A 12186-nucleotide genomic window follows, 5' to 3' on the forward strand; every position below is an offset into this window, starting at 1 on the left:
AAAAAACTGTTCGAAGTAGGCCTACAGATAAATTATAATATTGATTGTATTAATAATCTGTTGAATATCTGAATGTACAAGGTAGTCCATATATTCAAGTTCAAGTTTAGTGTTTCGATTCAATTTCTTTTTTATTGGGAAGTTATGCCTACAAGTCCATTAGAGAACAGTTAGGAATAACCTACAGTAAGTCTTATGCATAGTCTATTAAGGCTTTTCCATCGAGTTCAATGACATAGAAAAACACAAGAAATAAAACGAGAACATTAATATGTGGTGAACACGTTTAATATCTGTAAAATTGTCACATACTACCCTCATAAAAAAGATGGGACGCCATAGTCGACAAACATCATGCTCTACACTGTAGCACCAGTGGTTTGTATAAATATGTATGAATAGGTTGTTATTAATATAAATAGAGTATATTATTTAATAATTAAAGATTTCTTCATCGTATTCAATTATATCGATGATTTAAGCCAAACTATGTTAGATCAAATCTACACAATTATATTCATTAAAAAATATAATTATTTGGTGACACAAGTATTCTATACTGCCATTTCATCGATCAACCTGCTCACCTAATTCAGCATCTTGATATAAAAATAGTTCCTCGGATATCCTGCTTTTACCAAAACACTGTGTTTCTCTTCAGATATTGCCAGAGCACATCCTATGCATTTGTCAACTATTGTGGATAACATTCGTAATGTGTATTCTCACTGTATCAAGTTAAATGAGAGATAGATAAAATTAATTCAAATTAATTTATACAGTATTGCCAACTCACCGTTTACTAGACTAAATTAGGTTTTAATATTTTATTGAGGGTGGTTCATGGACTAAATGTTGATACAAATTACTGCAGTTATTCCATTTTTTTTCCATATTATAATATTAGATCTATAACAAAAAATTCCAATTGTCGAGCCAGTTATGTTAAACCTTAGCAAGAATATTAGTTATGTTTTCATAGACTTTAAAAACGCTTACCATGTATGGGTTTAAATTAGTTGGCCTTTAGAATATTTTATTTTTCTATAGCAAGATTAATTAATTAACCATGATTAAAATAGTTAGTATTGATAGGAGATTAAAATAAAAAGAAGTAACAACATAAAAAATAAACATTAATAAAAAAAAAAATTAATTCACTTACAAAAATGCAAAACAAATGGTGTCCAATTAAAAAACACATTGTCTGGCCACTTGCTTGTTTTGCTTTAAATTACAGTTTTTTCAGGTAAATAATTTTGAATTATAATTTTATTTGAATGGAATTTATTTTCACAGATAGATATAATCTATATATATATATATATAATTATAAGTAATAATTGATAATGCTTACATTAATGTTTCATGATTATGTGATATTTTGATTTTAACATTTAGAAGTTTTTCAAACAAACCGTGATTCAACCAATTAATGTACTGATTTCAGTTATATTAGCAAAATACAACCACAATATCATTATTGCTATTGTATTTTTGGTCGTACAATAATTATTTTGAAATTTTGAAACTTTGTATTTAATTATTTTGTCTAGTTCTAGCTTTCCTTATCGGTTAAAACAGTCGTCATTTTTATATAACGGTCTTCCTTACTATGATTCATGTTTTGTACCTTTGCAGTCGATAAAAAAACTATTTAGTTGTACTGTGTAGACCTACTCCTAAACGGTTTGGTTATTGAGACATACTCGTCTCTCCTCGTCCTAATACTATTTAATTATTCTTCGCAAAATTGGTCGTTATTTTTAAAAATTAATATAGGATATTTAGAATGTTGCAATTAATTAGAAAAATACGCTAAATTATTGATATCAATAGCCGTTGTTTTTTTAGGTCACATGAGATTTTGTTTTTATATGTAAAACTTTTTGTTTACACCAGCATTCCTCGGTAAACCTGGGTAAACTACGTTTTTTATTGAGGGCGCAATTCAACTTATGAATATTCAAAATCCCAGTCCTTGTTAGCGTTAAAAAAAGTTTAAGAGAGTTTAATGCCCTCGAATCGAAAATAATCTCTAAAGAGAAGTTTACTGTTGCCAGAAAAAAAATATTCATGTATTTTTTTGTAAATAATTATTTTTCCATATTTTCGCAGTCTTTTGATGATTTAGTTCGTTAAATTTACATTTCTTTGTGAATTAAACGTATACAATACAAATAGTCCTTGGAATAAGAAAAAAAATTAAATATTTGGTTTTGATAATCTTCTGGGGTATCATTGATCGATGGTTAAAACTTGAGGTCAACAAATCAAATAGCGTGAGAATTGGTGAACGTCTGCAATGATCATCAACGGTTTAGATGGCCTGTATCCGCTCATGTCTAGACCCATAACTGTATTATTGGTTTCATTGGTAGGTAGACCCTTTTCTGAAGTTTAAAGTTCAGTATAGGAATATTGAACAACCGTCAGATAACAGATCAGATTTATATATCGTATTTTAAATACTTGAACAACAAACAACAAGTAACCATACTTTATTGACCGGATCACATAAAGTTCTCCCACGCATCTTCACATTAAATTTATGGTTTATTTTGGATGCTAATTGAGCGTAGTAAAAACCGAAGAGTGATTTTGAGGATCCTACATACTTATTTTTCATTTTTATATATAACCATATTAATGGAATAACTTTGGAACCCAATAGTCTCCTCTTAAAAGGGGTGTCTATTTAAGGGATTGGCCGTAGTGTAGATATATTTCTCCATGTTATTGTTATGTTAGTTTCACGAGAAGTTTTACAACATACAAGTTGTTCCCAGCATGGGGGTTTTACTGCATTCAACTTTAAACGAATGAGCTCTTTACAAGATTTAATCTACAAGAAGATTCTGTTTTTACAAATTACTTTTGCACTATTAGCATTATATGTACAGTAGTTCAAGATGCCAACAATTATTTGACATACTTGGCAGACGTTTGCTCTGCTTGTGATGTTATTATCATAGGAGGTATTGTCTGGTTAAAACAACCGCAAACCACTCGTGTTAAATATAACGTTTGTTTTTTAAATAAAAGTTAATACCTTCTGAATTATTGTATTATAAAAGTTAATACCTTCTAAATTATTATGTTCAGTAAAGTACAGTGCGTTGATAAATATCCTCAAAAGGCTTTCGTACGCACTTAAGTTCGATTTTGTTAAAATAACAAATAAGCTTACTTCCCACCACACACTCAATAATTCTCCAGCCAAGATCAGTTCTTCATAACTTTATGAAGTGATAATTGCAGCAATAGTATAAACAATTACAAAGTAATGTAAACATTATAAGTTCTGTTTTTTTTTTTACAAAAACGATACAAAATTCAAATTCAAATCAACATTTATTTCCGAAATGGTGGCGTCGCAAAAAAAAGCAAAAGCTTGTGTCAGGGACGCCAAAACAAAACATTCAAAATCAAACAAAACATATATAAAACACAGAAATAAAAATAACACGTAAAGCGGTACATTTCAATTGCAGTATATATCAAATTAAAACATTTTCAATTGCTAGAGGTAAATATATTAACAAAAAACAAACCAACGACTGAAAAGTCTCATTGGATTTCTGCAAAAAGGAACCCATAGTCAACTGCTATGTTTACATGTAAATTATTTCATTCACTGGAAACGAGTTGTATTTTAGATTACCTCAGTTCAAATCGAAATAAGTAGGTTATGTTGAGACAAAGTATCCCCCGTGCTGTTTGTCTAGCCACTGCTATAAATAAAAGTACAACTTTTATTATGTACAGTGAAGTCTATTCGGTATCTTAGTTTGACATAATTAGCCTGGCAATAATTGAATTTGTAATATTTTGGAGTAAGTCAATATTGTTAACTCATTGCCGCTTTAAACAATGTATTTCGTTTTACTGTACTGAAATGAGGCCATCTTGTCTTTCCATGGTGCATAATTATATATATATATTTAAAGTTTAGTTTATGGAATGTGAACTGTATTTGTAGTCATTTTACTGAAAGGTGGCCAACTTGTCATTCCATGGTGCATAATTATATAAATGTTTTTAAAGTTTTGTTTATGAAATGTGAACTACTGTAGTGTTGATGTTTTAAGTTTATTTGTTCTTCGAAGTTAATCAAATGACAAAAGTGAGAATGCTTGATTCTCGCAAAAATGTAACCAATGATAAGCGACTGTTCATCCGAACTTTCCCCAACGATTGGTCGAAATACTTGCGCGTAACTCTTACGTTGCGTCCTAGTGTGAACCAGGTTTAACGAGGATACCTTCACGCAAACCTTCAATGGAAAAATTATGTTTGAATCAAATAATAAAAAGTAAATTGTACGGGGAGCCAATCAGGGCATTGCTATTTATGTCACCATAAAAAAGCTAGACACAAATACACTTTCTTGCATACATACCGTAGTTTGTATACTATGCCTGGTACCTACAAATTATTATAATTGGATGCGTAATTCAATAAAATGTATGAAAAAATGTGGACTATAGATAGTTTTCAGGATTCCATAATTCTCATTAAAATGCGGATAAAATCCAGACGAGTAGACGACCCTGGTACATAAGGGCTCTTATGTTGAATTATTTTTTCAGTGTTTATTAATTGAGGAGATATTTTACAGATGCACACCGTACAGCAGGATATAAAGTGAATGACAATTACCATTTACAACGCTTTGGAAATTTGTTCAGTTTATTATTTGACAGAATATCGCGTGGTTGACGAAATATGCTGCTTACCTAGCCATAATATATTCTTCATTTGCAAACACTTTGCAAATGCGAGAAAGTTTCTCAACAGTTTTCTGTGTAGACAAGTTGACAAACTTCTCCACATTTCAGAGACAAGTTTGCAGAAGTTTCCACTAGAAACATTTTCAAACTCTAGCAAACCCCAAATTTACAAACAAAATTGTGGTAGTTTGCTACTTCTAGTCCCGCTTTCCAGTGTAGACCAAGATTTTAGCAATGCTTATGTACGGTACCTTAATAAAGGAGAAAATGTGTTATAACTTGTAGGAGCTGTCTCCTTTCTAAATGTTTGTTTATTTTCGTAGTTACTAAAGTTGTTTTGCAAAAGTGTTGATAGTACTGAGAATTACATTGTTTGTTTAGTAGTACCCTACAATTCGAGAATTAAAAATAAATCATCGAAGAGTAATGTTAACCGTTATACCTTTCTTCCGTATTCCGAGTGGTTAACCTAACATTGTCTAGGCCTGCATCTGATGTCATGAGGGTGAAACATTAGGTTGGGTGTTCTTTCTCAATTCATTCAAGAACACTTATGATGTCATCACGTAATGTCTGCAAGTCCAAGTTGAGGAAGCTACTATATCACTTTGGTTTTAGACAGTGGTATACTATGAAATATATTTTAGTTCGAAATATCTCACGCTTTTCCATCGGAATGACATGCTATCCCATTACGTTCGAGCGTAATCCCAATATCACATTTCACCAGCCTACCTTCTATTGATATAAAATTAATATTTAATTTTAAAAGTGTTTGAATCTCTGTGCAATTCATGCTGCGTGAATCTCATGATAAAGACGCTTTTACAGTATTTCTCAGTTTGAAGTTGTGTAATTCAATTTGTATTCTTGTATTCAGAGCACAAAAATAGCTTTTGTTAAAGTTTAGTGACGACATTGATTTGGAATTTCATGAAAATCACTATAATATAATAACGACCGAAACAGATTGTTTCTCAGTGTGCGTATAGAGTGAGTGGATTTAGGTATGTATGTAATGTATTCAAGAACAAACTCCATTGACAATGTCAGATATCATAAGACACTGCTGTTTGATGTATTATTAAGTACTCCAGCTAGTGTAGAGATGTTTTTGTCCCGTTGCTGTAACCTTATTTGCCATCACTTTAGAAAAAACTTTATTCCATGTAATTTTCAGAAAATTTACAAAACCCTACGCACGTATGTCCACGCGAGCGAGTCTCGTTGCGCACATTACATGACTTACCTAGCATTCGTCAATGACGAATACAGAACCAGATTTAAGCTAGTAAGAGACCACGGTGTAGCGTATGCAATGGTTGGCAAATCAGTGACAAATCCGATAGTTCATTCTTTCGTAGTGCAGTTATCGTCTTTCCTTTTCTTTAGCAATTATTTTCTAAACTTTTTGATGAAATATAAAGATCACCTTGTGGTAAGGGAAGTAGACGGTTGAGTTTATTACGGTATCGTTACCACTCGATTGATTTACTGGAAGAATATTGTACGATCGTAAACAATAACAAAAATATTAATGACGTGTTTGATGTACATAAAGGAAGGAAATAGTACATTCATTCAAGCAATATATGACAGCTTTTAAGAAGTACATATTTGTTAACATTATAGACACTTCAACTACCCTAGTTATGTGTATAACCTTAGTCTTTGTTAGTTTTTGGAAGAAACATATTTTATTCTACTATAAATTGTACAGTACTTTAAAGAATGCATGGATGAGGATTCTATCCATGCAAGTAACAATTATGGTCTAAAATCTAAATCCTTGCATCTTAACACTTACATCACATAAAGCTGAAAGGGTTTTTAAAATTTGTTCAATACTCTTTTCCAACACTATATATAATTATTTTCTAATTTATAGGGTCAGTCGATTTACTACAAAAATTAGGCATACCTAATCTGCCAAATCATGTAAGTGAAGATGTTGGTATCTGCGAGCGACGGCCGAAGTCAGATGGTACTTCAACTCAAGATACAGCTTTTACAGTTGCTAAAAAGGCCAGCTTGAGTGAACCATCAAATCAGGTTTTTCAAGGTAACAACCTTTTCTTCTGTTAAACTATCCTCGTATCAAAAATCAAGCGAACTATATATACTAAATACATGGTGAAACTAAAATGTTGTATGTATTCAGTATTTGCAAGTCCTTTAAATTGTGTTATCAATATGTATAAATACAAACAATCTGAACTACACTATTTAGGAGTTCTTATCTGCTCATTTATCCGAATTGTATAGAGCTCCTTACAGAATACGTAGATGGCAACCAATGCAAGTCCGCTGGCTACAATCCCCACCTTATGGATTGGACTGAAAAGATATTAGCATTATTACATAACAAACTAGAGCAACTCTACTTAAAGTAACTGATGTTTTGCACCGTAATTTACGCACAACTGATGTGGACGACACAAAACATTTTTCTATCCATAACTCTGAGTCTAATAATAATAATTGAAATGATATTTTATTGCATTTCTTTTAGGTGAATATGTACCTGAAGAGTTCTCTTTAATCATGACATTAAAAGCAGATCCTGTAAAACGTAAAGCATTCCTTTTTACTCTATACGGTGGAAATGGCCGGCCGAGGTTTGGTATTGAAATAGGAAAATCATCAACAAAATTCCACTATGTCGACTCTATAGGCGATCTAGGAGACAGTTCACCCGTATTTCCATTTACTCTTGCTGATAATAAGTAAGTTTTTGTTCATTATATTTGTAAATGTATATTGGTGTGTTAAGATACCGTATACAATGTACGGTATACATTATTAGAAAAGTAGACAACTAATGGTGTAGGCCTACAGGTACAGTAATCAAACGTTTGGAAGTTAATTTGTACGTACGTTTAATTTCTGATTTTGAATAACTTTAATTAATGCCAGTATTCAGTACACACTAATTTAAATTCAATAATCATACACTGATCCCAATAACACCGTATCATTTACATAACCCTTTCTATACATTAACGAATAATTACACAGCGCCATCACACTTCCATCGAGGTTACACTTTTTATTTCACCTTTTATTGAAAGAGTAAATGAAACATGATGAAGAATTATTCAACTATAGACGAGGATAACCGAATTACATGCTATCCTGAGGGATATAACATGATTCAATATTTTTTTCTACACTTGATTGTTCTTTAAATTTAGTGGCAATATAAAGGGCGACGAGGTGTCGACCGGTGTTTAATATAATCACTAAGGTTAACCCAGTGCTGGAGGCAACATGTGCATCTACCCGACTATCATATTCCTCGTTTTAGGCAAAATCAGTTTATGAACGCCTCATTTATCCATTATTTTAGTAAATCATCAGTAAAATTATCACTTTTGTGACACATTTTGCTGCTGCGCGTTTGAAAAACACAACAAGGGACTTTGCTACTCGACTGGGGACTTGAGTTAATAATAATTTATAGAGCGGCATATATGACGTCGACAAGAGTTCATTAAAGGGTTGCTGACAGTTTTTTTTTTGGAAATATAGTAAAGTGATTGATAGAATGATAAATTTAGTCATTTGACAGAAATCGATTAATAAATAAACTACCAAGACATCACGTGAAAGCATTCGACACATTCCACAACGAAACAGGTTTTCCTGACGATTTTGTCTCAACTGTTGATTGGTAAAGACCATTTAAATTCTCATTCAGGTTTTTATGCAAAGGTTATGCTACCTCATGACCTACTATACGACATGGGATTAACTGACCTAATTGTTGGGTATATACAGATTATCGAATTGAAATACACGTACAGACACTGATGATTAACACTTACAGAAAACGAATCTTATTTTTAAATACTATAGTATTGTTTGTGATTTAAAATACAAAATTCTTCCAACCAAAGTTAGGACATGAGAAAATAATCGTCCCCTTCATCTACCTATTAAAATGGGTCAAATCTTTTCCCCCATAGTGATTATTTTAATTAAAATTGGTTGTGCATGCATATTTTACAATAGTGAAGTCCAGTGTATTGGTTTGGTTGACATAATTATACTATTATAAGCCTATAGAGGAATTTGAGAGTAACCCAATGAATGATATAAATCTCTGTCTTTCAGTTTAAGTAGCTTAGTCTTACCGACAATTTTTAGAGAATTGGACAATACATAATGCATTTGTACAGGGCCTCAGATTGTAGTATAGTATAGTATTTGTAATATGAAAAGAATTGTTTGTTCAGAGCAGTGTGGTTTTAAAAATGTGATTAATATCCGACAGTATAGTTGGTTCTCGTGTCGCTGAGTTTTCTTTAATAGACCAACATGCTATTGTTGATCTACCCCTGGAGTACACTTAAGCTAATTGTAATCTCATACCGATTATGGTTAATATTACCTCGAGATTGTCTGCCACGAGAAGTGTTGGCCCTTTGCCACCATGTCCTGTACTAAGATCATAAGCTGTATGACAATTTCAGTAGTCTGATATGATTTAAGAAAATCGGGTCAAGACTTATATAATAACTTAGTAAAACTTTGTAAAGTTTTAACCAAAACATAAATATTGGCGATTGCCAATTTTTTCTGTGGGAGCGGAAGGTGTAATCCAGTTAGTGAATTGGATTAACCTCATGTAAACAGGTTGATAATTGCTAAGCTGATATGAAAGACCAGTCGTGTACAGCAACCATGACGTTCAGAAATAAAATCGAATTACCGTATACCGTCATTTTTAATTTAAATTAAAAATTGGTGACTATAGTATCGCGCGCTAAACTTCAATGAAGTTTAAGAAAAGACATTTAAAATGAAATATAACCAGTTATTATATTAATAATATATTTACCATGCAGTTCAGCTCCTACTCGATCCTACAAATGTATATTTTGGCGTCCCATAGCAGTAATTTCATTTCAATGATTTTGTTATAGTTACGGTATTATAAATTGTGTAGGCCTACATTTTCAAATTGTAAACTTATTGTATACTTTATACAAACAACTTTGATATTCATAGGAATGTCTTCATGTGCTGATTCATTTGAACTAGTCGTATGCATTTCATTAGTAATTATTCAATTAAATAATTATACATAGGCCTACAGCATCAATTATCATTATCAATATTTACTAATAAATAGTAATTATGAGACCTTACTTTCGTAATATTGACAATTTTCAACACCGCAGACAAAAATCTGGAAATTTATGCAATTAACTAAATTAAATATGGATAGTAAACAGATATATTTATTGAAATATGACAGACTTTACAAGGTAAATGGGTTGTTGATTGACATAATTCAGTCAGTATTCGCTTTCACATCTGAATAATCTTTCTGGCACGAGGTGTCTCTGGACTTTAGGATGTTTTGCTTTTTTTATATAATTAGTGATAGGTTCCATAGCGTGTCATTTGGAAGGAAACAACATTTTTAACCTTTGGTTGTTGCCTAGTTTTAGTGAAAATGTCTAGATGTTTAAAAAGTTGTTTGAATGTCACGTAGACCTATATTAGCAACATTTGTTCTGCCACCAACTGTTTATTAAGACGGGCCTCAATTAGTAGTATAGTAGGCCTAAGTATTGTACAGTATAAAAAGAATTTTTATTTTTGTGTAAACATTTATTTTGTTTTCGTTTGTGCTACTTGTTATTTGTTTTCTATGTGTTATATGACAATACTGTAACGTACGGTGACATTCAATAAAGAAATACCTGTAACCAGTTCATTCATCAATTTTTTACAATTATGATCATTTTAAAATTAATATTTTACACACCGACTCATGATTCTTTCACTGGTTTTAACCTTCAGTAAAGGAACCAGTATGTTTGCCACGTCATCAGTCCCTGGGATTGTAGTATCAGTACAGGTGTCGTGTCACTGGTTGTAAGGACTTGTGGGATAGCATTATCATTAGGTGGCCCGAGTCACCTAACCGATTATTTGAATACAAATGTCTATGCAATTATTCAAACATTATTTAAAATGCATTTCCAATTATTAAGTACTGTATATTATTATCAATTTCCGCTGCTATTTGTACATGCTAATTTCTCTGTTTATGAAACACAAATAGTTTAGCAATTTAGTAATCATGTATATAAACATTGACCATTTGATCACGGAGGTTATATTTTATAAGATCACGTACATGTTCATAATTATGACAGGTGCAATAGAACGTAACGTCAACTAAAACTATATTGACGCGAGGAGAAATGGTAATTCTATCTGAAATTGACCAGTAAAAGGGTTTGTGTTGGCAAAGGTTTGTAACTTTGGAGAAGAAAATAATTCTGATAAATTAGGTATTTCTCTGGTGAATTGTGTAAAGGAATGCTTTACGTTGCTTTAATTTACTGTTTAATTATAGAAGTCATGATATTTTAAGTCTTATGTTTTTATACTTTATATACTGTGAATTTAGAAATTTCAACAAACCAATTAAAATTCAAATGACAACAAAGGTACCCCTTTAGATGGTACAAGTTGCAATATTGCAATATTTTCAGAACAACTTTTTTCAAATTTTGTACAAGGGCCACGTAGGAATAGACAGAAATTATGTTGTTGTAAATAACAAAAAGTACAACCTTTGTAACGTTTAACATATTGTATATGGGGACGTGGCAAGTATAACACTCCGTGTCAGTTAAACTACTAGTATATTTATTCCAAGGTCCTTTGGAGAATATTGTTTTGGCCTTCCATAGACGATTAATATCGGTAAATCATGAATAAAACGAGGTGAGACACAGGTGGCTTGATGTCGTGGGTCGTGGTCCCCATACAATTTAAAAAGGTCTCTCAATCATAAATCTTTTTCTAATATTTCAACTTCTGCATATTTTGATTGATATGTACCAATAAATAATAAAACTCATTATTTTTTTGCTATCAAGAACATTCTTGAGAGGCACTTCCGTAATAATATAACCATAAAAACATCTGCATTTCATTGTAGGCCTATTGCTCATATAAATAAATACTAAATACTATGTATATTTTATATGCAAATGACAATAAATGGAAGTAATTTTCCACTGATGAATGAATGAATTATAAAATATATTTTTAGAAACACGTTTACGTTATACTTTAAAATAAAGATACCCACAAAAATGAGCTTTTCGATTTCATAAACGTGTAACGTAAAAAACATAACGTTACTACCATTGTTTATTAATGCTGCAACTAAGCGTTGCGTTGTTGATTTATACGGTATACAACGGATGTTGATGACTGAAATTGTCTGAATTGCTTCCCTGAGTAAGCAATTTTCGAGTTAATTAGCTAGTTCAATCGCTGTTCTATGTACAGTATTGACCACCTGCTATGAGATACCTTATTCGGAAAATATGCTAATTATGTTTCGGGCAGTGCATATTAACTTTCAATAACTTCTTCTGCTACAAGTTTAGATCATTTGTCATTAACCAAATCTGAATAT

General features: G+C 31.6%; 1 protein-coding gene across 2 annotated transcripts in view; it reads left to right on the plus strand.

The window, feature by feature from the left end:
• Window positions 1-12186, plus strand: part of LOC144838563 (uncharacterized) — a 60730-nt gene that overhangs the window by 12847 nt on the left and 35697 nt on the right. For both annotated transcript variants that reach the window (XM_078693973.1, XM_078693974.1), the window contains exons 2-3: window positions 6622-6795; window positions 7246-7459. In XM_078693973.1, coding sequence (XP_078550099.1) covers window positions 6622-6795; window positions 7246-7459 — 388 coding nt within the window. The remainder of the gene's footprint in view (window positions 1-6621; window positions 6796-7245; window positions 7460-12186) is intronic.

The sequence above is a fragment of the Antedon bifida genome, chromosome 3 (assembly GCF_963402885.1).
Source record: "Antedon bifida chromosome 3, ecAntBifi1.1, whole genome shotgun sequence".
Lineage (NCBI taxonomy): Eukaryota > Metazoa > Echinodermata > Crinoidea > Comatulida > Antedonidae > Antedon > Antedon bifida.